The sequence below is a fragment of the Pan paniscus genome, chromosome 20, assembly GCF_029289425.2.
Source record: "Pan paniscus chromosome 20, NHGRI_mPanPan1-v2.0_pri, whole genome shotgun sequence".
NCBI classification, from domain to species: Eukaryota; Metazoa; Chordata; class Mammalia; order Primates; family Hominidae; genus Pan; species Pan paniscus.
The window spans coordinates 57857864-57883833 of NC_073269.2; the positions used below are offsets into that span (position 1 = coordinate 57857864).

The 25970-nt window shown below is 40.8% G+C and overlaps 3 protein-coding genes across 5 annotated transcripts in view; 1 reads left to right on the forward strand and 2 right to left on the reverse strand.

Annotated features, from left to right (window-relative positions):
• FPR3 (formyl peptide receptor 3) overlaps positions 1-10335 on the forward strand; it is a 29471-nt gene extending 19136 nt beyond the window's left edge. Inside the window, exon 2 of the mRNA XM_003813669.6 lies at positions 7747-10335. Within this exon, the coding sequence (XP_003813717.1) occupies positions 7757-8818 (1062 nt within the window). The 5' untranslated portion in view covers positions 7747-7756 and the 3' untranslated portion in view covers positions 8819-10335. The remainder of the gene's footprint in view (positions 1-7746) is intronic.
• Positions 1-25970, reverse strand: part of ZNF649 (zinc finger protein 649) — a 90382-nt gene that overhangs the window by 1245 nt on the left and 63167 nt on the right. For both annotated transcript variants that reach the window (XM_063600555.1, XM_063600556.1), the window contains one exon: positions 23894-24118. The gene's annotated coding sequence lies outside the window, so the exon portion shown is untranslated. The remainder of the gene's footprint in view (positions 1-23893; positions 24119-25970) is intronic.
• The window catches only part of ZNF577 (zinc finger protein 577), a 65966-nt gene that overhangs the window by 1245 nt on the left and 38751 nt on the right, over positions 1-25970 (reverse strand). For both annotated transcript variants that reach the window (XM_063600557.1, XM_055103575.2), the window contains exon 8: positions 23894-24118. The gene's annotated coding sequence lies outside the window, so the exon portion shown is untranslated. The remainder of the gene's footprint in view (positions 1-23893; positions 24119-25970) is intronic.

Below are 25970 nucleotides of genomic sequence, written 5' to 3' on the forward strand. Positions count from 1 at the left end.
CAATTTTTATTTAGACTCAGATTCTATCTCCTTGCAAAACTTTTTGTAATAGTAAATTCCTTCTTGGTTTATGAGCTTCATATGTTTACTATACTTTATCACTGAAAACATCCTTTTGGTATAGTGATTCGGGGAGAAAAGAGAAAATAGTTGACTCCTGTTTTCTGCCTCTCCACTTGTCTTCATGGTTGTGTTGCTTCAGCCAGAGGACAATGTTCCAATGTTGCTTAAAATCTCAGAAAGGGCCCATCTCCTCCGATTTAGACCTTTAACTCTTCTCAGATTAAGATATTTGAACTAAATTTGTTGTAATTTTGTCTATTAACTAATCCTTAGAGCTGCATTGCAGGTCCCACAAATTATCTCCCTCTGGAGCAGAAGGTTAAGGGGTTAATCTTGGTAATGATATTGGATAACGGGTACTCTCTCATGCATCTGCCTGACCTCTCAAGGTTTTTGTTTTTTGTTTGTTTGTTTTGTTTTTTTGTTTTGAGACAGTCTAGCTCTGTCACCCAGGATGAAATGCAGTGGTGTGATCTCGGCTCACTGCAACCTCCATCTGCTGGGTTCAAGTGATTCTCCTGCCGCAGTCTCCTGAGCAGCTGGGACTACAGGCATGTGCCATCCTGCTGGGCTAATTTTTGTATTTTTAGTAAAGATGGGTTTTCACCATGTTGGCCAGGCTGGTCTTGAACTCCTGACTCAGGTGATCTGCCCACCTCGGCCTCCCAAAGTGCAGGGATTACAGGCATGAGCCACTGCACTCGGCCTAAAAACCACTTTTTTTGTTTGTTTGGTTTGGTTTGAGACACAGTCTCACTCTGTCCCACAGGCTGGAGTGCAGTGGCGCCATCTCAGCTCACTGCAACCTCCACCTCCTGGGTTCAAGAGATTCTCCTGCCCCAGCCTCCAAAGTAGCTGGGACTACAGCCGCCTGCCACCACGTCTGGCTAATTTTCGTATTTTTAGTAGAGGCGGGGTTTCACCTTGTTGCCCAGGCTGGTCCTGAACTCCCGACCTCAAATGATCCACCCACCTCGGCCTCCCAAATTGCTGGGATTGCAGGCGCAAGCCACCTTTTATCACATCTCATTTTATGTTAGTGAGGTTATTTAGGGCGAGGTCCCTTGATAGGCTCAGGTTAGGGCTGACCACCACAAAAATCAAGTGACTAGAGGGTTGGAGCTTTCAGCCCCACCCATTGACTTTCAGGAAGGGGAAGTGGGGACTGGAGATTGAGCTCTATAAAAAAATGTTGGCTGGGTGCAGTGGCTTATGCCTGTAATCCCAGCACTCTCGAAGGCCAAGGTGGGTGGATCTCAAAGTCAGGAATTCGAGACCAGCCTGGCCAACATGGTGAAACTCTATCTCTACTGAAAATACAAAAATTAGCCAGGCATGGTGATGTGCGCCTGTAGCCCCAGCTACTCAGGAGACTGAGGCAGGAGAATTGCTTGAACTGCTTGAACCTGGGAGGTGGAGGTTGCAGTGAGCCAAGATCACGCCACTGCACTCCAGCCTGAGGGACAGGGTGACTCTGTCTAAAAAAAAAAAAAGTTAGACACCAGGCACGGTGGCTCACACTTGTCATCCCAGCACTTTGTGAGGCCAAGGTGGGCAGATCGCTTTAAGCCCAGGAATTTGAAACCAGTCTAGGATACATGGCGAAACCCTGTTTGTACAAAACATTAGTCGGGCATGGTATCTCACGCCTGTAGTCCCCACTACTTAGGAGGCTGAGGCTGGAGAATCCCTTGAACCCAGGGAAGTGGAGGTTACAGTGAGCAGCGATCATGCCACTAGACTCCAGCCTGGGTGATAGAATGAGACCCTGTCTCAAAAAAAAAAAGAAAAAGAAAAAAAAGAAAAAAGAAAAAAGAAAAAGAAAAAGAAAAGAAAAGAAAAGAAATTAGCCAGGCATGGTTCCAGGTACCTACAGTCCCAGCAACTCAGGAGGCTGAGGTGGGAGGATCACTTGAGCCCAGGAGTTTGAGGCTGCAGTGAGCTGTGACTGCACCACTACACCCCAGACTGGGGAAGAGAGTGAGATCCTATTAAAAAAAAAAAAAAACCCTTGAGAAATGAGATTAGATGAGCTTCTTGAGTTGGTGAACACATAGAGGTGCCGGAAGGTTGAGTGCCTGAAGAGAGAGCATGGAAGCTCCATGTACCACCTCAACCTCTCCCTTGCTATATACTTGCCCTATGCATCTATTTTGACTGTTTTTGAGCTGTATTCTTTTCTCCTTTTTTTTGAGACAGAGTCTCACTCTATTGCCCAGGCTTGGAGTACAGTGGCATGATCTCGGCTGACTACAACCTCTTCTTCCTGGGTTCAAATGATTCTCGTGCCTCAGCCTCCTCAGTAGCTGGAACTACTGGCATGTGCCACTACACCCGGTTAATTTTTGTGTTTTTAGTAGAGACAAGGTTTTGCCACATTGGCCAGACTGGTCTCCAAATCCTGGCCTCAAGTGATCCACCAGCCTCAGACTCTCAAAGTGCTGGGATTACTGGCGTGAACCACCATGCCTGGCCTAAGATGTACTCTTTAGAATAAACCAATAAATGAAAGCAAAGTGATTTATTGTGTTCTGTGTGCCATTCCAGCAAATTACAAAGCTGATGAGGGGGGCACAGGAACCCCTGATTTATAGCCCATCAGTCAGAAGTACAGGTGGCCACATGGGACTTGCATTGGTGTCTGAAGTGAAGACAGTCTTGTTGGAGTGAGACCTTTAACTTGTGCGATCTGATGCTATCTCCAGTTAGACAGCATCAGAACTGAATTTCATTGTAGGATAGACAGTGGTGTCTCCAGAGAATTGGAGACTTGCTCTGTTTGGAAAAAAGCCCACACAAATGCTGTTAGAAGTATGTGTGTAAATAGAGAAGTGAGTTTTTGCTTAATCATGCATCTTTGTTGTTTATTGTTTTCCTCTCATTTTTTCACCTTGGTAATTTTTTGTTTCATTTCCCTGAATCTCTGAAGAAGAAAGGGCCTGGACTCTCATATTCTTTGACCCTTGTTATTTGGAGGGATGAACTCCAGTCTCCCACAGAAGGTTAGAGGTGAAGGAACATTCAGACACATAGGTTTCTAAGATGAGTAGTTTGATGACATCTCCAAGGTGTCTTCTGGGAATGGTAAGAAACCCTGAGTTTCTGTCACTGGATTGATTCCAGCTCCATTGTTCCCTTGTCCTTCAGCAAAGTCTCTGCTGAAGCCTATTATGTAAAAATCACAGGACACCATTGGTTTAAACTGAGCTACTGTACTACACTCAACAAACAAAACCAAAATAGAGTCACTCATACTAAAGTTCTATGTCACCAAACCAAAAACTAAGTTGTTTATCTGGCTTTCCAAGAAATCATAAAGAGAGAGAGAGAGAGAGAAAATAGCCAAATTCCCAAACAGGTCACTTTCAGTAGCCATGAAAATGCCTCTGCTTTAATCCTTACAAAAGAAGTAACATAAGTAACCATGTCAGTCAATCTGTTTTGTTTTTGTTTTTTTTAATTATTGTTTCCCTATTCCCACTGTATGGAAAAAGCAACTTTGAAATGACCATTCAGCTTTTTTTTCTTTGTTTCTGCTTTCTTTAGCCCTCCTCTCCCTATAAAATCAAACTTCTCTGTTCTACTCATCAATACAGGCATTCTGTTTTGAGGGATGAGGTGTTGTCTGATTCTAGAATTATGAATAAAGCCAATAAAAACTTTACACTAAATTAGTTGTAATTTTGTCTTTTGACAAATCCTTGGAGCTTGTGTTGCTCAACAGGAAGCCAGGGACTGGCCACAAGAAAAGGAACTCAGCTAGTGGTAAGTTGGGGTCTGGCAATTTAAAAATTATTGTTGGAATCCCTGCTGTATGACAGACATTTCCTAAACTCTGGAGCAGGGCTGTACAATGAAGTATCTACTTGCCAAATACAGCTTTTTTGTTTTGTTTTGTTTTTTCAGTCTTGTTTTTTTTCTTTTTTCTTTTCTTTTCTTTTATTTTATTATACTTTAAGTTTTAGGAAATGATGAGTTCATGTCCTTTGTAGGGACATGGACGAAGCTGGAAACCATCATTCTCAGCAAACTATCGCAAGGACAAATACAGCTTTTGAGTGCTTGCTATTTTTCTCATTTAACCTTCAGTGTGCTATAAATATAAAATGCATCTCATGTCTTCTAAGACTTAGTATGAAAAAAGAACGCTATTTATCTCATTAATAATTTTTATTCTGATTAAATGTTCCAATGATACCCTTTTTGATATGTAGGATTCAAGAAAATATATTATTGGTGTTAATTTCCCAAATGTTTCCTACTCTGTTTACACGTGGCTACTTGAAAACTATAAGACACAAATATGGCCCGTGTTTACAGATCACATTATGTTTCTATTGGACAGTGCTATGCTAGAGACATAGCACTGAAAGAAGGTGCTACTTGTGGAGTTTGTATATCAGTGCAGAAAGTATTTATGACAGAAAATAAATGAACAAACAAATAAGAAAAGCATCTGGTGAGATAGGCTGGACCTGGGGCAGCTGTTTTGCAAATGGGTTAAGAGAATATCTCTCTGAGGACAAGATATTTAAGCTAAAATATAAATATTCAGAAAGAGCCAGGTGTGGAAAACTCCAGAGGAAGATCATAGTAGGCAGAAGGAAGAGAGAAAGCAAAGCCCTGAAATGGCAAGAAGCTGGCATGGTCAAGGAATCAAGGAGTCCACCATGGGTCCAGCACAGTGTGTCAGGTGAGAGTGCAGAGATGAGGTCTGGGGATACACAAGACAAATCTCAGGGTGCTTGAGAAGTGTGAGTTAGAAATGTGGAAGCCATAGAAGAGTGCTGAGAAGAATAACATCATTGTCTTATTTTTCCTTTTGAAATATAATTTGTCTGTGTCTGGATTTTAGCAGAGGGAATAGCAGGACCAGGAACAAGCTATCTGCAAAGTTTGTACAAATATCCAAGCCTGGCAGGGCCATGGACATGGGTAGTGGAGATGGAGATGGCTCTGGCTGTGCATTCAGCATGTTCTGTAGATATAATCAATAGGACTTGGATTGTATTGGGTGGTAAGGAAAATGAAAGGTGAGTTCTACATTTAGAGCTTTAATAACTGAATATTTAAACTCCAAATAGATACAGAATATTGGAAGAACGGCAGGTTTGGGAGGAAGGGACAAGCAACAGTTTAGTTTGGGCAATGTTTAGTTGGGCAAGGTGCCAACGATAAGAGTAGCGATCTAACTGACCCCAAAGCCCAGTGCTCTTTACTCTGTAACAGTGATGCTCAACTGGGGGGAATTTTGCCTCCCACGGGACCTTTGACAATGTCTATAGACACTTTCAGTTGTCACTCCTGAAGGGGGAGTTGCTACTAGCATCGGTGGATAGAGGCCAGGGTCGCTGCTAAATATCCTACTGTGCACAGAACAGTCCCCCACAACAAAGAATTATGCAGCCCCAATTGTCTGTAGTGCCAACGTTGAGAAACCTTGAGCTACATTAAACAATGTCCCATGAAAGACCTCAGTGAAAGCGACTGGTAATGACAGGAAGAAAAGAAGGAAGAGAGAAAGGGAAAGGAGGAAAAAACCATGATACTAGGGTATGACCACATGCTGGAAATATCTGGGGAACTCCTTTCAAATGCAGCGTTTTAGAGTTGCAACGGTAGTGGCTCTAAAGTTGCTCATCCTGAATTTCAAATCTTGCTGCCTCCACTGACCGGCTGGACATGATGCTGAAAAAAAAACCTACAAAAACCCCAAGGCCATGAATTCCCTCTGGTACAAAAAGGGGTAATGATGGCTGCCCACAATGTTATTATGAGTATTATTTGTGAACAAGTGCTGGATAATTGCTGTTACTTTTAGAGAGGCTGGATATCCCAAGGTAGGAAGAGTCTCTAATTTTCCTGGCCATAAAAATCACTGTAGCTTTTACACAGAGAGGTTCTAGAGTTGGGTTCATGAATATGCATTTTAACAAATACCTTGGATGTTTCTGATACAGCCCACAGACCACAGTATAAGCAAATTTGGTCAAGTGGCAAAGACACAAGGGACACAGAGACCTTTGGGTTGAGTTGGATGCAACAGCTTCCCATGTGACCTGGTGCAGAGGCAGGGACTGTAATTTTGTGATTCTGTTTCTTAAAAGCAAGGAAATAGATCCCAGAAAGATGCCAGGATATCTTCCCATAGTGTTATTGCCCAGAATTTAGTCATGTTTCCACCAATAAAGCAATCCCTTGCAAAGCAAAAGGAATTCTAGTTAGAACAAATTAGAAAATCAAGATATGCCCGCAAAGATGGAGGAGGGATACCTTCCCCCAAAAGAGTGAGTAACTGAACAAAATTGCAATTTGATTTGCAGAGAAGAAATGAAGAACAGTTATTTGTGGGGGCAGGGGGCATCACCAGCAATATCTGTCAGAATTGTTGCATAGAGAAAGGGTTTAGAAGTCAGACTAAGCTAGATTAAAGATCTTTGTCTACTGTTTCCTACTTAAGTGACCAGCAGATTTCACAATTGCTCTCAACATTGAGTCATTCTTGTGGAAACTACAAACAATGAATATTACGGAGCTACTATGTAGACCAAACTACAACCCATATGTAGCAATTAACACAGTGAATAGTCTCTGATAAGAACCCTACAAATACTAGCTAAATATTCATGCTCATTCCGTTTATCCCACAGACCTTGAAGATATACAATGGATGCTAATTCACTGCATCCCAAACAGAGAACTTTATATCAAGTAGGGACAATGAAAAGCAGACGGGAGAAAGTAAATATAGGGCCCTCTTTGTTGACTTCATCTAGCACAGAATCTATAGGATGTAATATATTTCTGCTCTTTTTTTGTGGGGGGGGAAATGGAATCTACTCTGACACCCAGACTGAAGTGCAGTGGCACGATCTTGGCTCACTGCAACCTCTGCCTCCCGGGTTCAAGCAATTCTCCTGCCTCAGCCTCCTAAGTAGCTGGAGTTACGGGCTCTTGCCACCACACCTGGCTAATTTTTGCATTTTTAGTAGAGATGGAGTTTCACCATGTTGGCCAGGCCAGTCTCCAACTCCTGATCTCAAGTGATCCACTCTCCTCAACCTCCTAAAGTGCTGGGGTTACAGGCATGAGTCACCACGCCCGGCCTATAGCATGTAATATATGTCTACATATTACAAGTAATGGTTCAAAATCCTCTTCAGCTAACTCAATCCAAACCCTAAAACTTCAAATTAAGTATCAACTAAAAAATAGGTCAAGGGTCCTCACAGTGGGAGGGACAGGAGCTGGGAGACTGGGAGAGCATGGGGCCGAAAGAAGTTGCAGAGCTTGCCAGCATGTTTGCATTGAGTGATGGAGGCCACAGATGTGAACCTTCTGACTCTGAGTCTTGTGCCTTCCTCACGAAGCTGAAGCTGCCTATGCTCAATTTTCCATTGTCCATACACTCTCAGTTCAGTATTTCCGCTAGTGGACAGAGCCCTTTAATCCTCTTGGTAATCAGCTTGATAGGTGGCATGCATATTAATAATGATGGGAATATAGAGAACTATTGTTTCCCAAAGGAACTCCGAGAGAGTGCCAATTTTACGTTATAACCATTCACAAGGCTCACTGGGGCGGGTCTGCTGGTAGGAGGAGGAGCTATAGTGGAAGTTAATGAATAGTTGTATTGTAAGATGGTGTCACAGCTGAGAAATGGCCATTGCTGAAATGTTTCAGGTGTGGGAAGATGGAAACCAACTTCTCCATTCCTCTGAATGAAACTGAGGAGGTGCTCCCTGAGCCTGCTGGCCACACCGTTCTGTGGATCTTCTCATTGCTAGTCCACGGAGTCACCTTTGTCTTCGGGGTCCTGGGCAATGGGCTTGTGATCTGGGTGGCCGGATTCCGGATGACACGCACAGTCAACACCATCTGTTACCTGAACCTGGCCCTAGCTGACTTCTCTTTCAGTGCCATCCTACCATTCCGAATGGTCTCAGTCGCCATGAGAGAAAAATGGCCTTTTGGCTCATTCCTATGTAAGTTAGTTCATGTTATGATAGACATCAACCTGTTTGTCAGTGTCTACCTGATCACCATCATTGCTCTGGACCGCTGTATTTGTGTCCTGCATCCAGCCTGGGCCCAGAACCATCGCACCATGAGTCTGGCCAAGAGGGTGATGACGGGACTCTGGATTCTCACCATAGTCCTTACCTTACCAAATTTCATCTTCTGGACTACAATAAGGACTACGAATGGGGACACATACTGTATTTTCAACTTTGCATTCTGGGGTGACACTGCTGTAGAGAGGTTGAACGTGTTCATTACCATGGCCAAGGTCTTTCTGATCCTCCACTTCATTATTGGCTTCAGCGTGCCTATGTCCATCATCACAGTCTGCTATGGGATCATCGCTGCCAAAATTCACAGAAACCACATGATTAAATCCAGCCGTCCCTTACGTGTCTTCGCTGCTGTGGTGGCTTCTTTCTTCATCTGTTGGTTCCCTTATGAACTAATTGGCATTCTAATGGCAGTCTGGCTCAAAGAGATGTTGTTAAATGGCAAATACAAAATCATTCTTGTCCTGATTAACCCAACAAGCTCCTTGGCCTTTTTTAACAGCTGCCTCAACCCAATTCTCTACGTCTTTATGGGTCGTAACTTCCAAGAAAGACTGATTCGCTCTTTGCCCACTAGTTTGGAGAGGGCCCTGACTGAGGTCCCTGACTCAGCCCAGACCAGCAACACAGACACCACTTCTGCTTCACCTCCCGAGGAGACGGAGTTACAAGCAATGTGAGGTCGGGGATATTTTTGGGCTCTGTCTTTTTCTACCCTGCGTTAAGCGGAAAAAAAAAATTCTGACAGTGTTTTTCTTCCTCTTTCATACCACCACCACCACCACAATCATCAACATAAAGGAAGTCTGTACCAAATCTGTAGGGGGTTTTCCCCACAACCAAGCAATAGACACCAGCTGGGTGTCCTACAATTAAATTCCAACACTATCTACCTGGAGCTACTGTCAGATCCCACAGGTTTAAGGGCTCATTCCCCAAGTCTGCTCCTCCAGTTGAGACACAAGTCACAAATCCAGGCTTCTGAAACTTCGGACCAACCAGCTTCAATCAGGGTTCCCACTACCCCCTCTTTGGGGGTAGAGTGGCTCATGGAACTCAGAGAAACATTTATTTTGGCTTGCTGGTTTATTATAAAAGCAAGGTTTATTATAAAAGATACTACAAAGGATACAGATGAAGAGGCACATAGGGCAAGGTACAGGGTTCCATGCCCTCCCTGAGTGCATCACCCTCTGGGAACCTCCGTGTGTTCACGTCTCATGAAGCTCTCCAAATCCAGTCCTCTTGGGTTTTTATGGAAGCTTCATGATGTCAGCATTCTTTCCTCCAGTGTATAGGATGGGACCCTCTCTGGGGAGGGTCTTAAGACCCACAATTAGAAAGGCGAGGGAAGATTAGAGTCCTGCTTTGGGGTAGATGAAAGGAAAGGAGAGAGATTCTGTTTCCTGAGGCTTAATACACCCAACATTATAACAAAGGACTGTAGCAAGGGCTATGGGAGTTCTGAAGCAGAAACCATGGGCTAAAACCAACATACATCTTAATACCAGATACCCTAATCCCAGTCCTAACTTCATTTAACCTTGGTCACATTGAGTCATTCCAGGATGAGTGGCTCAAGTGTTTCCTCAGGGAAAATACTTCTGTGCCCCCTGATTTGAGGGTAAGAAGTAGATAATGAGGCCACTGTGGGTGTTATTTTTTCATGTCTGGACCTCAGCCTATATCCTGAGACTAAGTGGAAGTGGGAAAAGAGTACAAGAGACAAAGTGGGGATATTTGTAAGGCTTAGATGAGATAGTGTTCTTTTAGAAAAAAACTTTATCTTACCATTAAGTAAAATGTTTGCCATAGGCTTTCTGGGGCTTTCTCTTTTTAAAGTCAGACTGTTGAAGGCTTCTTCTATTCTTATTTGTTAAGAGTTTTCTTTTATTGTTTAAATCATGAATGAATGTTGAATTTTATTAAATGCAGTTTCTGTAAATATTAACGTGATCATATTATTTTTATTCTTTCATTTACATAATTATAAATTAGATTAAGTTTTCAATGTTAAGCTACCCTTGCATTTATGAAATAAACCACGCTTGCTCATGATGGTTTTTGAACATTTATAATCTGTCTCACAGATTTGTTTAGAATTTCTGTATTTATGTTTATGTAGAGATGGCTCTGTTATTTCACTTTTCTCTACTGTCCTTGTTAACTTTTACATAAAACTTACGTTTTCCTGAAAGGAGTTTGGAAGTGATTTTCTGATTCTATCCTCGGGTATTATATCTTTGTCAAACATTTAGAAAAATTTGCTAGTGAAGCCAACTGGATCTTGGGTTTGCTTTTTGGGAAGGCTTTTAAATATAGGTTCGATTTCTTTAACAATTATTAGACCTGGCAGTTTTCTTTTTCACATTGTTCACTTTTGGTAAACTGTGATTTTCAAATTCAAGGAATTTGGCCATTTCATCCCAATTACCAAACTTATGTAATCACCCAGTGGGTTCTTCCTGCCTGCTGCACAGACAAAACCAGTTTACTGAGACTGTAGTATTGCAGTAAAGAAAGATGCAGTATTGCAGTAAACATGATGCTGGCCACATGGATGAACTGGAGTTATCAGTCAAATCAGTTTCCCTCAAGGCTGAGAGGTTATGGTTTTTCAAAGATAGTTTGGTGGGCAGGAGACTAGGGAATGGGTGCTGCTGACTGGTTGGGAAGGCAATCATAGGAGAGTGGAAAGTGGTCCTCAAGCACTGAGTCTGCCTTGGAGTGAGGGGGTCACAGGACCACTTGAGTCATAAGTCATGAGCCCTGGTAAGGTCAGTCAGTTGCTAGAATGCAAGTCTGAAAAACATCTCAAAAGACTAATCCTAGGTTCTACAATAGAGGTGTTACCTATAGAAGTGATTGGGGAAGTCACAAATCTTGGTCTTTACTGCCCAGGTGTCTCTGGCCACATGACGTCTGGCAATAAAGGATTATAGAAACTATAATCCTACATTTTAGCAGAATTCAGACTCCTTGAATAATCCTAATCTTAGGGCCTTTCATTACTTTTCAGTCTCAGAGCAAGAAGGGTGTTAGTTAGGGAAGGCCTACTATCATCCTTGCTTCCATGTTAAACTATAAACTAAATTCTTCCCCGGTTATCTTAGCCTACAACCAGGAGTGAACAAAGACAGATAACCTTTGAGGCTAGAGGCAGGAAGGAGTCAGCCACGTTAGATTTCTCTCACTGTCAAAATTTTTGCAAATGTGGTTTCACTTATTGGCATGAGACAGTATAATAACTGTATGGTACTTGATATGTTTCTTTCAAGTAATGAGAATGTAAGCTATCTGAGGGCAGGTATTTTGGTCTATATTGTTTGCTGATGGATCCCAATCCCCTGCAAATAAGATAGTGTCTGATATGTGATAGGCACTCAATAAATGTTTATGGCATTGATAAACAATAATATCACTTAATGTCCAGTCAAAATTATCTCCAGCCCTCATAATATGAATCAGGTCAGGTCTAGTAAATTCCCATCCTCATGTCCACAGTATTTGTAAATTCCCAGCTGGCTTACATTTTCATGAACATTTCTGATTTTGAGTTTCCGCTTAAGTAAACTACTCCAGTTAACCATTGCCTAAAGACTTCATATTTAAATAAATAACTCATAACTCAGCCCTTTACCTTGCTTTCTGCACATAAACACTCAGAAATTGTCAATTCTGTATTGTGAACATACTTTCCTGATGCACTGGCAAAAGACACCACTCAACATGAATATCAGGCAATCCTGTTATCAATGTTCTCACTCACCCCACTGCTTTACTCAGTTAATTTTCTTCTCCTCTTCCCTTCTGTCTCTCCTAAAGTTATTTGCATTTCCAAGGCAGAGCACTCTGCGCATTTCATTTGCACGTTTGACTCCTATAAATGCTTTAGAGTTCCCAGGAGGTGTTTATTCTTAAATGCCCAGCCAAGGTGTAGCCATAGAAAATAAGGAACAAGGCTGGGCATGATGGCTGACTCCAGTAATCCCAGCACTTTGGGAGGCCGAGGTGAGTGGATCATTTGAGGTCAAGAGTTCTAGACCAGCCTGGCCAACATGTTGAAACGCTGTCTGTACTAAAAATACAAAAATTATCTGGGCATGGTGGTGTGCACCTATAATCCCAGCTACTTGGAAGACTGAGGAAGGAGAATTGTTTGAACCTGGGAGGCGAAGGTTGCAATGAGCTGAGAATGTGCCACTGCACTCTAGCCTGGGAGACAGAGAAAGATTCCATCTCAAAAAAAAAAAGGAAAAGAAAAAGAAAAAGAAAATAAAAAGGCACAAGGACAAAACCTAGATAGGAGAGCCAGGGCTTCCAGATGGGCTAATTAAGAGACTTCCTCCACTGCCAGGACAGGGGATTCTTACTATTCCTTCCCACTGGCCTTGGTTAATTGCAGTAAAACAGTGTCTGCTACATCCTCTCCATTTTTCTTTTCCTCTTTAGGAGTTTTCATTGTGGAGTCTCAATTCCCATTGCATTATGATATATTGTGGGTTCAGGAAACTGAGATTTTTTTTTTAAAAGTTATGGGACAGTTACCACAAAGAAATACTTCCCAATGTATGTCCATGTGGATGGCTCACTAACTTCCTGTATCAGGCCTGGTCGGTCTGGGACAGCACTACTGCTTCCTGGTTTTAGATTTTTTGTTGCTTTGTGCAACTTAGTACTGCTGTTGTCAGGTGTTGCCTTGGGGACTCTCCAGAAACTCTGGTGAATATAGACAGCTCTCTGAGCCTTCAGGCTCCCCTGCAGCTCCTGGAGGGCAGGTTTCATTGTAATGAGGATGTTTCGCTATGAACAGTAGTCACTCTTTCTCCAATCAGGCCCCTGGTGACAGGCCACTACTTGAGGGCACGTTGTCCCTTGAGCTATATATGCTGCTCTTGTTACATGGGGTCTTGGTAGTAGTCTGGCCTGTACTGGGTATAAGTTGCAAAGTCCTGGTCTCCAGCCAGAGTGAGCTGGCCAGTATGGTGAAACTCTACGTCCATCTCTGCCAGGGTCCAACCTGGCCGAATGACAGATGAAAAATGCACTCTGAGACTGATATCCAGTGAAAAAGCAGGCTAGGGGACTGGGCAACTCACAGACACCGAGGAGGGAGCTGTAAAGAGTCAGTAGCCACGGCCCCGACAAGCTGGCACTGTGGGCATTTATTCAGTACAGATTTAATGACAAAGGCCTGGAGTCAACACATCTTGTGGGTAATTAACATCGTCACCCCCCACCCCCCAAGACAGCAGTCCTGTGCACAGATGATTAAAGACCAGGTTCCGAGGCCTAAGTAAACTAACTTATCTAGATCAATTCCTTTACACTTCCTTGTTATCCATTCTGAGAAAATTCAGCTGCCTTCAGCCAAATCCCCTTCTGAAGCTATGCAAATCCCAGGCCTTCCAAGAAGGTTTGCGTCCTTTTCCTATAATTTATCTTACAATTTTTCCCACCATCCTGACCGATCTCCTACACATCTCACTGATGAGAGAGCCACAGGATACCAGGCTCCTGGGTAGCAGCAATTCCCTCATAGTGAAGTCAGAAAAGATGATAAAATGCTGGGCTTCAGTGTGTGGATAAAGGAGAGCCAGGATGAAAGGATCAAGTCACCTAAGCCTAACCTGTAATATGACAACTGCACGAGTCCCCTTGGCAATTTTCAAGAGCAAGTGCTGCTGAGGCCAGTGCCTCCTTGGTTGCTGCATTCCTTCCTGCTATCACTCCTTGTCCCCACTAGCCACTCAGAGGTCAAGTGGGGTACCTTCAAAAGGGAAACAACTGCCCACAAGGCCAGTGCAAATGGAGCTCACCCCCAGATGTTTTTAGTAACAATTTGTAAAGTCAAAACAACAGGGTGCCAAACCCAAGGTCATCTAGATTTTCTCCTGTTATCTTCTAGGAGTTTTATAATTTTGTCTTTTACATGTAGGTCTGTGATCCATTTTGAGTCCTATTTATCTGGTGGAAACCTGACTGACATAGCATATGCTTCTAGTGTTAAAAAAAAAAAAAAACAGAGGAAAGATGAAGCATTAACTAATATAAATTAGTAGAAATTGAGTGGAAGAAATGAAAATAGTCTCTCTCTCTGTCTACTTTATCATGCCATTTTCTTTTTGTGTTTTTGCCATCAGCATATACATCTGTTCTCTAATCTACTAACTGAAAACATAAAAAGCTTTTGTACCACACACGTCCTCCTGAACTTTACAACCAATTTCTCTGCTCTCCTTGACAGCAAACTCAAGGGTCACTTCCAGTTTCTTTCTCTACTTCCTCATTTCACATTTTCTCCAGAACTCATTCTAAATGGGTTCATGTCCTGATTACTGCAGTGGGACTACTCTTATCAAGGACAACAGTGACATCCATTGCCATGTTACTGCACTGCAGGTTCAGACATTTGGTGCTTGCCTATGAATCCAGTGGAGTAAATCTAAGTCATATATGCTTATCTGATAATGATGGGAATCTTAGGCCCCTAAGCATATATGACTCAGTTGTCCACACCCTTTTATTTTAAAATATATAATTCTCTTGGTGACATCACGCTTGTTTGGTTTTCTTCCTACCTCAGTGATTTATCTTTCTCAATCTCCTTGACTGGCTCTTTTCTGACTTTTAAATGTTGGTGTACCCAAGGGCTCAATTCTAGACCCCCCTCATCTATTTGCATCAATGCAGTCATCCTAGGTAATGTGTTCCTATAACTTGAAATCCCATCTGTACATAAATGACTCCCCCTAAACATCCATCATAATCCACAACTTCTCTTCAGGACTCCAGACTGGTATCTACCTCCCTCCTCTGCATTTCCACTTGAAAACCTATGGGACATCATCAAAGTAAAACTATCAATTTGATTCCCCCTAAAACAGTTGCTTGCCAAATCTTCTACATTTCTTCCAAATTTAGGAAAAGTCATCACACTCTACCAAATGTCTTAAGTCCCAAATATAAGTAATTATTGATTCTTTATTTTATTTATTTATTTTTTATGAGATGGAGTCTCACTCTGTTGTCCAGGCTGGAGTGCTGCGGTGCGATCTTCACTCACCGCAACCTCTGCCTCCCAGGTTCAAGCAATTATCCTGCCTCAGTCTCCTAAGCAGTTGGGGTTACAAGGTTCATGCCACCCCGCCTGGCTAATATTTGTATTTTTAGTAGAGATGGGGTTTCACCATATTGGCCAGGCTGGTCTCAAACTCCTGATCTCAAGTGATCCACCTGCCTTGGCCTCCCAAAGTGCAAGGATTACAATGAGCCACTGCACCTGGCCTATTGATTCTTTTAATCTAATCCATCACCATATCCCATTGACTCTGTCAAAAACGTGGACCAAATCTGTGTGTTTCTTTCCTGTCCACTACCACCTGACTTCAAACCATCACCATCCGGACCACTACAATAGTTTCCTAATCTTTCTGCATTCACTCTTGCTCTACAGCAATCAGTTATTTACACAGCAGCCAAAGTTTTTTTTTCTAATATAAACATGATCGTGCCCATCTCTTGATTAACACCCTCCAATAGCTTCCCATCATGCTAATAATAAAAACATCTGAATCCGCTATCTGACTCCCAAAGCCTCATATTATCTGGCTTTTGCCTGTCCTTCTGATGGTCTTCCTCAACAGTTTTTCTTTCATCGATTATGATGTTAGTAATTACACTAGTAATATCTTTATTTCTCAAACATACCAAATCATTCTTGTCTCAGAATCTTTGTAGTAACTGTTGTCCTGCTTGGAATATTCTTCCTCTTGAACTTTCATGTGACCAGTTCATGTAATTCTAATCTCAGCTTAAACATAACCTCCTCAGAATATTTTTTTCTGAGTCCCTAAGATAACGTAGCCTCTCAGGCTCTCTCCAGTCTAGTTCAGCAAATATTTTAGTTCTTTTCATAGCACTTGTTGTAGCTTTCTGTCAATCACAAAATCACCTCCCTTCTCTCATTCTTTGCTGGTCTGAGAGCCTTTGATGCCTCTGTTTTTCTTCATCTATTGTAGCAGCCTCCACATTCATCTGTCATTTTTCAGTGAGAAAGAGAGTGGGTATCCAGAAAATGAGGTCTGAACCATATACAACAGCAGAGTTTGTTAAGCCTGAGGTAGACACCTGGTAGCCATTAAAAGATGCAGAGCAATGTGATGATCTGCTCTATTTTTTTTTAATTTGTATTGAGTCTAAAGCTTAACCATAATTTTTTTTTTTTTTTTTTTTTTTTTTTTTTTTTGAGACAAGGTCTTACTCTGTTTCCTAGGCTAGAGTGCAGTGGTGCAATCTCAGCTCACTGCAGCCTCTGCCCCCCGGGCTCAAGTGATCCTCCTGCCTCAGCCTCCCAAGTAGCTGGGACTGGAGGTGCAAACCACCATGCCTGGCTAATCAACCATAAAAATTTTTCATTTTTATGAAGTCCAACTTATTCCTTTTTTACAGATTGTGCTTTTGGTGTCATGTCAAAGAATTCTTTGGTTAGCTCTTGGTCCTGGACATTTTTTAATGTTTTCTCCTAAAAATGTAGTAGTTCTACATTTAATATTTAAATCTATAATCCATCTTTAATTATCTTTTGCAAAGAATGTGAGGCTTAGGTTGAGTTTCTTCTTTGTTAATATTTTTAATGTCCAATTACGCCAATATCATTTGTTGAAAATAATATTCTTTCTTCATTGAATTTTTTACGTATGTCAAAAGTCAATATTGTGTGTGGATCTATTTCTGGACTCTATTGTGTTCCATTGGTCTGTCTACCGTTTAGCCAATATCACACTGTCTTGATAATTGTAGCTTAATAGCAAGTCTTGACATACTCCAATGTTGTTCCTTTACAAAAGTAATTTGGCTATTTTAGTTCCTTTGCCTTTCCATATAAATTTTTAGAATTAGGTTAATGTTTTTTTAACTTGAATCACATTGAATCTATGGATTTGCTTGAAGAAGAATTGATGTCTTAATCATATTCTGTCTGCAGTACTCTCTTATTCAGTACTAATCTTTCAACTCTATCTGCCTTGTTCTTCCCAACTCCCAACTTTATCTTCTTATTTCAAACTCATTTCAAAGAGTCTACCGGGCTCTACCAGTGTTTCCCCTCCTACTCTGTGGCCTGGGAACTCTCTCAAGTCAGTAATCAAGGCAATCACAGGAATCATCTTGTTTCCCCTTTTTTGGAGATTACAATGCTATACTACCTGTTGTCCAGTGTCAGAAAGCCATTCTTTCCCATTTTCCCTAGATTTTTAGTTGTTTAAGGTAGGAGCATAAATCTGGTCTCTCTTATGCCATCACCGCTGGAAGTAGTTATGTTGATTGTGTTTTAAAAAGTCATTTTTTGCTTCTGTTCATGGAGAGAGAGAGCTGTTTGCAAAAGCTAGTTCAGGCATCCAGACAAGAGATGGCATGAGCCTGTAGGTGATTCTTGGGGTGCATAAAATCAGCAGCACTTGGATTTTGCTTACCAAATGAGAGAAAAATCAATAATAAATTTTAGACTTGGCACTTAATCTACTGAGAGGACAATGCCTCTGATTCCTAAAAGAAAGAAAACTGAGGAAGGGGCAGGTCAGGGAATAGGAGAACTGGGGATACTGTTTTCAGAATGTTTAGTTTGTCATGCCTACTGCTTGTGTTCACAGAAATTCCAAGAAGTCGACTGATTTTATGAGGCTGGAATTTTGGGAAGTGGTCAGGGCTGATGGTTTAGATTAACAGTTAGGGGTACAATATATTTTTTTCTTTTAGTTTTAGTTCACATCATAATTGTACATATTTAAGGGATACAGAGTGATATGTTGATACATGCATACAATGTGTATAATAGTCAAATCAGGGTAATTAGCATATCCATCACCTAAAACATTTATCATTTCTTTGTGTGGTGAAGATTCAAAATCCTCTCCTCTAGCTTTTCAAAAACACACAATAGATTTTTTTTTTCTAGCCACTTACGTAGCTACAAAAATAGTACTGGAGTAGGGGCAGGGTCTTGCTCTGTCACCCAGGCTGGAGTGCAGTGGCACAATCATAGCTCACTGCAGCCTTAAAACCCTGGGCTCAAGTGATCCTCCACCTCAGTCTCTGGAGTAGCTGAGGCATGTGCAGCCACACTCCTTTTATTTATTTATTTATTTTGTGGAAACAAGGTCACACTATGTTGCCCAGGCAAACTCCTGGCCTCAAGATACAGAGAATTAAAAAGCACAATCAAGTAACCTAACTGACATTTATAAACCATTTCTTACACCTAAGAGTAGGATATTTCACATAATACCCAATATAATTCTTTTCAAGTGCTGGGTTATAAAATAAGTTTCAATAAAAATCTAAGGCTTTAAATTATACTAAGTATATTCCATGACCATAATCTATCAAATTAAAAACCAGCAATAATAACATAACTAGCAAATGCCCAAATCTTTGGAAACTAAACAACATATATGTAAATAACCCATGGGCCAAATAAATCTTAATGAAGATTAGAAAATATTTTTAACTGAAGGATAAGAGGAGTACATTTCAAATTTTGTGATTTAAAGCTAAAGACAGTGTGCATAGGATTTTTTTTTTTAAGACAGGGTCTTGTTCTGTCACTCAAGCTGCAGTGAAGTGGCAGAATCACGGCTCACTGCAGCTTCAACCTCTTGGGCTCAAGCAATCCTCCTGCCTCAGCCTCCTTAATGGCTGAGATTATAGGCACTCACCACCATATCTGGCTAATTTTTAAATTTTTTTGTAGAGGTGGGGTCTTGCTATGTTGTCCAGACTGCTCTTGAACCCCTGGCCTCAAGCAATCATCCAACCTGAGCCTCCCTTACAGGGGAATTTTTACCTTAAGTGTTTTTATTAGAGAATAAGTGTGTGAACTCAATGATCTAAGTTTACACTTCAAGAAGCTAGAAAAATATCAAATTAAATCTAAAGAAAATGCAAGAAAATAACTTTAAAAGTGGAAATAAATGAAATAGAGGTCAATAGAAGAGGAAATATTAAAGTTATGTTAAGATATCAATAAAATGGATATGTTTCTAGCAATACTAATCAAGAAAAAAGAGAAAATACAAATGACCAATCTTAGGAATGAAAAAAGGAACATTATTACAGAGACTAAACACACTAAAATGATATTACAAATCACTTTATAACATTATATTTGACAATTTAGATGAAATGGACAAATTCCTTGAAAAGCACACATATGAAACTGTCATAAAAAGAATTAGAAAATCTAAATAGTCCAATACCTAGTAAAGAAATTGAATTTCTAATCAATACCCATTAAAAAAAAAAACAAAACTTCAGGCCTGCATTGTTTCACCTGTGAATTCTACTGAATATTTAAGAAAGAAGTAACATCAGTCTTACAAGAAACACCTCCAAAAGACAGGGAAAAAAGGAACACTTACTAGTTTACTTTTAAATACATCTGTTCAATACAAAAATTGTGCTTGAAGAATAAAGTGATTTTTATGAACTGAAGTTAAAATTAATATTAATTCATTTTTTATTTTAACCAATATTTCAGAAAAGTTGTGTTTTCACTGACATGGCCAGACATAACTGAAATCAGTATCTTTTTTTTTGAGACAGAGTCTTGCTCTGTTCCCCAGGCTGGAGTGCAATGGCACGATCTCGGCTCACTGCAACCTCCGCCTCCCTGGTTCAAGCAATTCTCCTGTCTCAGCCTCCTGAGTAGCTCGAATCACAGATGCCCGCCACCACGCCCAGCTAATTTTTGTATTTTTAGTAGAGATGGGGTTTCACCATGTTGGTCAGGCTGGTCTTGAACTACTGACCTCAGGTGACCCACCTGCCTTGGCCTCCCAAAGTGCTGGGATTACAGGCGTGAGCCACCGCACCCGACCTTGAAATCAATATCTTAAGTAATGTTTGGGTCATGCAATTTTAAAGTGACACATACTTTACACATTAGTGGTTTTAAAAAGTTTTTCTCACATTGATGTCACGGCAATAAATGGAAGAAAAAAATACCTAGTTCTTGAAAACAATAAAAACCTTTGTTTCTAGTGATTACTCATCATGTGGAAATTTGCAGTGAAACCAAAATGAAGCCAAGTAATTTAATTTCTACTCTTCAAAAATCTCTGTATGCAGTATTTCTGGAGTATCTGACTAGTATAATAAGGTTTTTTTGGCTTTATTGTCAGACACTTCATTAAATCTTAAGGTGGTAAAAACAGTGTGAAATCATCATAAAATCTTACCATTCAAATAAATTGTACTTATGTTTTACACTTTTTGAAACAGATATTCTGACGGGGGTAAGATAATATCTCATTGTGGTTTTGATTTGCATTTCTGTGACGATTTGTGATGTTTGGCTTTTTTAATGTACCTGTTGGCCATTTCTATGTCTTCTTCTGAAAAACGTCTGTTCATGTCCTTTGCTTACGTTTTAATGGAATTACCAGTTCTGTTGTTGTTTCCACACAAACATTTTCAGATGAACATTCATTGAGATTTTATTCATAAAAGCCAAACCTGGAAGCAACTCAGATGTCTGTCAACTGGTGAATGGATACACTATAGCATATCTGTATGATGGAATGTTAGAGTTAAAAAGGAATTGCTAATAAATGCAACAACACTGTGAACAAAAGTTCCTGAAAAGGGCTGGGTGCGGTAGCTCACACCTGTAATACCAGCACTTTGGGAGGCTGAGGCGGGTGGATCACCTGAGGTCAGGAGTTCAAGACCAGCATAGGCAACATGGTGAAACCCAGTCTCTACTAAAAATACAAAAATTATACGGGCATGGTGGCACACACCTGTAATCCCAGCTACTTGGGAGGCAGAGGCAGGAGAACTGCCTGAACCCAGGAGGCAGAGGTTGCAGTGAGCCCAGAGGGCGCCACTGCACCCCAGCCTGGGTGACAGAGTGAGACTCTGTCTCAAAAAAAAAAAAAAGAAAAAGAAAAAGAAAAAATTATCTGAAAAGGAATGTGAAGGAAACAGACTTTATTCCAGCAAACAGCTGCAAACTACAGAAACACAATCTTTGCTGTAAAATGAAGGTGTGTTCCAGGGAACAGAGGGAAGGCTCCGGTTTTAAAGCAAAAGTTTCTGCCCAGGTTCCCTATCACCTATGTTGATGCCAAGAAAGAGTTAAACTTACTTAGTTCTTATTGGTTAACACAGCTCAGTTCTGATTGGTTGATACAGCTGAGCCCTGATTGGCCAGGGAAGGTGAACTCTGATTGGTTGCTTCAGGAGAGCTCTGATTGGTTAGTTTCCAAGCCCCAAAATTAAAAGGTGTGAGTTTTGAGGGGACTTAGAGTACATGTATGACCTCTAGACAGCAAATGGCTGGTAGGTTCTATTTTAAATTTAAGCCCAAGTAACCACACAGGATCCATCCCAAAAGATTGGCTCTTTCAAATTCACATTTGTTCACAACATGAATGCATCTCAAAAGCATTATGCTAAGTGCACAAAGTCAGACACAAAAAACTATCTCTTATATAATTCCATATGTGTGACGTTCTAGATTACAAATAACTATAGTAACAGAAATGAGGTGAGTGGCTGTCAGGGAACAGGAGGTGGGGAAAGGGGATCAATAATTGCAAAGGGGCACAAAAAACTTTGGAGTCAATATAAATATCTATTTTCAGATGATGGTTACATGATAATATTTATAGGCCCATTTTCATTTATAAGTATAGCTACAAAAATCCTAAATAAAATATTAGCAAACCATATCCCAAAATATATAGAAAAATATTGTACTATGACTAAGTTGCATTTATTACAGAACTGCAAAGGAACTGATTTATGCCAACCACCTGACTGAGCTTGGAGCCAGCTTCTTCCCCCGTCTTCAGATAAAAGCCCAGCCCAGATGACACCTTGGTTTGATTTTGACCTTGAGATCCTATGCAGAACATTCAGCCAAACGCATTCAGATGCCTGACCTACAGAGCTATGAGCTAAAACATGAGTGTTGTTTCACACTGCTAAATTTGTAGTCATTTCTACATAGCAACAGAGAACAAATACAAATATTATAATACTATTTATAAAACTTAAAAATCTAAATATTGAGTTCTTTAGGTATCCACATATAAGTGCATATTTCTAAAAATCAAGGAAATCACATACACAATTCTAGATGCAAATTTTTAGCGGGGTGGGAGTATTGGAATGATTAGGCAAATACACGATTGATGCAAAGATGGGACAGAAATGAAAGACTTTGTCATTTGCATATTATCAAACATTACCTTTATTAAGCAAAAAAAGCCAATGGTTAAATATGCATTTAAATGTTTAATTAGAAACTAAATTATTCGTTGTGCACATGTACCCTAGAAGTATAATAAAAAAATTTTTTTAAAAATAGCCATTCTCCCTGGTGTAAGAGGGTTAAAAAAAGAAACTAAATTTTTATATTTATTATATAATTATATAAATATTTATATATAAGTATAAACATAAATATATATAAATTTATATTAAATTAAATAGAATTTAATTTTAAATTTAATTTAAAAGTTTAAATATGCGTTTAACCTGATCTGCTTTATGTATTTAAGAAAATGAAATATCCATACTATGCAGTTCAATTTAATAACATAGTACAAAAGATAAGTTTGGTATAGATGGTAAATTGTAGATGCTTTTACTATTACTGCCTGGTTTTTTATTTACAAGCATGTAACAATTTTTGTAATAAATAATTGTTGTAAGGAGATCTTTATTTAAAATCCTCAGAAGTTTTCAAATATGTACTCAAAGATAAATTCATATAGGAAAACGAACTATATGAAAGCAGAAAAGGAAAAGTTAATTAGATAATTAAAATTCCCACAGAAAGGTATATATTTGAATAATAATAAAAGAACATTTCTCAATTATCTACTATAAACCAGGCACTTTGCTAGCATTTCAGGCACACCATTCCAATAATCTTCAAAAGAAATTTGCAAAGGAGATACCATCATTTTTTCCTAACAGTAAAACTTACAGCATTTCAATACCTTGCCCAAAGTCATGCAGACAGTAAATAGCAAAATCGGCATAAAGAATCAGGACTAAAATGTTATTTCAAAGGATTCATCAAGAAATAAATTATGTTAGCCAGGCGTGGTTGAGCATGCCTCTAGTTCTAGTTACTCAGGAGGCCGAGACAAGAGGATCACTTGAGCCCAGGAGGTTGAGGCTGCAGTAAGCTATGATCACCCCTCTGCACTCCAGCCTGGGTGACAGAGCAAGACTCTTTCTCTAATGATTAAACATAATAATAATAAGAAGAAATTACACACACATACCCATACACATGTACCAAGTATTTATGACACAATTTTAATAATTGCTGAATCTAGGTGATGGGTACACAGGTGACCACCGTGTTGCTATTCCTTCAGTGTACTTGAAAGGTTTCAGTATGAAATGTTGGGAAATATGGTTGGGTACTTAGTACAGCACCCAAATCCCTGGCATCTGAAGCAATGAAGTACCTCCTTCCCCAGCCCCTCCCATCACCGATAGCCATAATGGCCCCCAACTCCGCATCGCTTGCTCGCTTTTCCTGGTTCCCCAGACACCGACTTCCACTTGACGCTGAGGATGCTCCAATCCAGACCACAGAAGCCCTCAGTGGCTAACCCCCAGCTTCAGATTCCACTGACCATTCCCTGAAGCCTTCTTACACCGCAAACCTCCACAAGTACCCCATGCTGGTCGCATCCGGTCAAGGACCCCAACAGTGCCGGGAAACTCACCCTACAGCTGGAGTCGCACAAACATTCGCTTGAGGACTAGCAGGTTTCCGTAGCCTCTTCACTCACTGCCGTAGTCACGCTCTTGTGCAGACTCAGTAGCACCTTCGCGGAACACAAGATGTCTACAGACTTTGAAACCAGGCGTGCACATGGAAGCAGCAGTCTTGGAAGATGCTTCTTACAGATAGCGAGATGGTCATTTTCTGGCGACTAAATTCCATCGTGCTAGGAAGGAAAGAGGCAATGCAGCTGATCTTCTACTGTCCTTTTCACCACCTCCCCAGCTGCTACCAGCAGCGTTGTGCATTCTCAGGAACAACATTCAGCGTTCTCACCTGTCTACTTCAAATCTAGCAACAGCCCTAAGCCAATCACAGACAAGACCTGAGCAGAAGATGGCTGCACCTATTTAGCCCCATAGGCCCTTAAAGCAGCAGGTAAGGCGCAGCCATATTTGAAAAAGTTTTGGGATCTGTTGATCAAAGACTAGGCAGTGGAGCAAGGAAGTGGGAGCAGGCAGAGGGTGGATTCTGGGAATGTGTTTGTCCAGAGAAGTCTTAGGAAACCAGAATTGGGTCTGGAGGAGCTCAGGTAGTAAGGGGGAAGCCACCTGGGTACATTTGGGTGTGGGATTGTGGAGAGAGACCTTGAGGGGTAAGAACTGGGCCAAACTGGTTGTGGAGCAGACACTGACAACCACAACCCATTCCAAGAGAATATTAGTTGTACTTCAGAAAGATCATGTGTATTCTGAACAGTCATGTGAAATAGATGTAAAAGTCATGAAGAAATTATTAGCAATCAAATCTAGCATTATATGAAAAGAATGAACTTCAAGATCAGGTTCCCAGGAATACAAGGATGTTTTATCCCTTAAAAATAAATAGATGTAATGTATGGTGCCAGCCATGATTGAGTAAGCCCCCTAGTTTATCACTCCCACTGGTTAGAGTTAAAACTTTTGAAAAAAAACTAATAAAAACTACTTGAGAACTTTTAAAATGAATAATTGCAAAGAGATTGGAGAATAAAGTATAGAGTTGAAAACCAAGCAATGCACAGAGTAAGTTCCCTCATTTTTTTTCTGTCTATATCTCCTGCCTTTGACTTAAGGGTAAGACAAATTAGGAAATTGTTAGTCCAAACTGCACCATTTTGGAAGCCCCCCACCATTTCACAAAACCTGATCAAAGTGAAACATTCCACAGGGGGTTCGGGCTGTGAGAAACATCCTGCCTCTTATCATATTCTGCTGGGAGAAAGTGCAAGCAACACCACTTTCCGCGGGAACCGCCTCATCCTGGGAACATGTCCCCCCAGGCCCCTCTCACCCAGGCCTATAAATTGCCCCAACCTATAAGCAGTGGGCACTGGCATTAGGCTGTTTCCTCACTTCTGTAGGTCTTATGCTGGACGTAAAGCCTGCATTTGCTGTACAGCCACCGCTCCATGTCTTTCTTTAACCCTTGCCTTCCCTTCAAAACCTAACAGAAATTTCGCTGCTGAGGTGAAGAGCAAGGACACTAAGAAAAACCAGTCTTAATGGCCAGAAAACAGAGAAAATGAATCCACATGAGCCAAAAAGTGTGTTGTGGGGATCTCTATTTTATTTTTTCCGTTTTTCTAGTTTTTCTAGCATGGTCTTGCTAGTTCTACTGTTGAAACTGCACTGCCACAGTACTGGCAGTGACATGGACACCTAAAACTCAAGAAAAAAAATCTGTAGATAGAAAATATTAGGCCCGATGCGGTGGCTCACGCCTGTAATCTCAGCACTTTGGGGGGCCAAGGCGGGTGGATCACCTGGGGTCAGGAGTTTGAGGCCAGGCTGGCCAACATGGTGAAACCTCATCTGTACTAAAAATACAAAAATTAGCCAGGCATGGTGGCAGGCACCTGTAATCCCACCTACTTGGGAGGCTGAGGCAGGAGAATCAGTTGAATCTTTCTGGTGCCAATCATAAGCTTGCCACATTAGTTCTAGAGAAAAACAAACAAAAAACAATGAATTCTACCATTATCATGAAATGGAGAGGGATGGAATCTCAAGTTCATATACAAGAAAAATTCAGAAAGT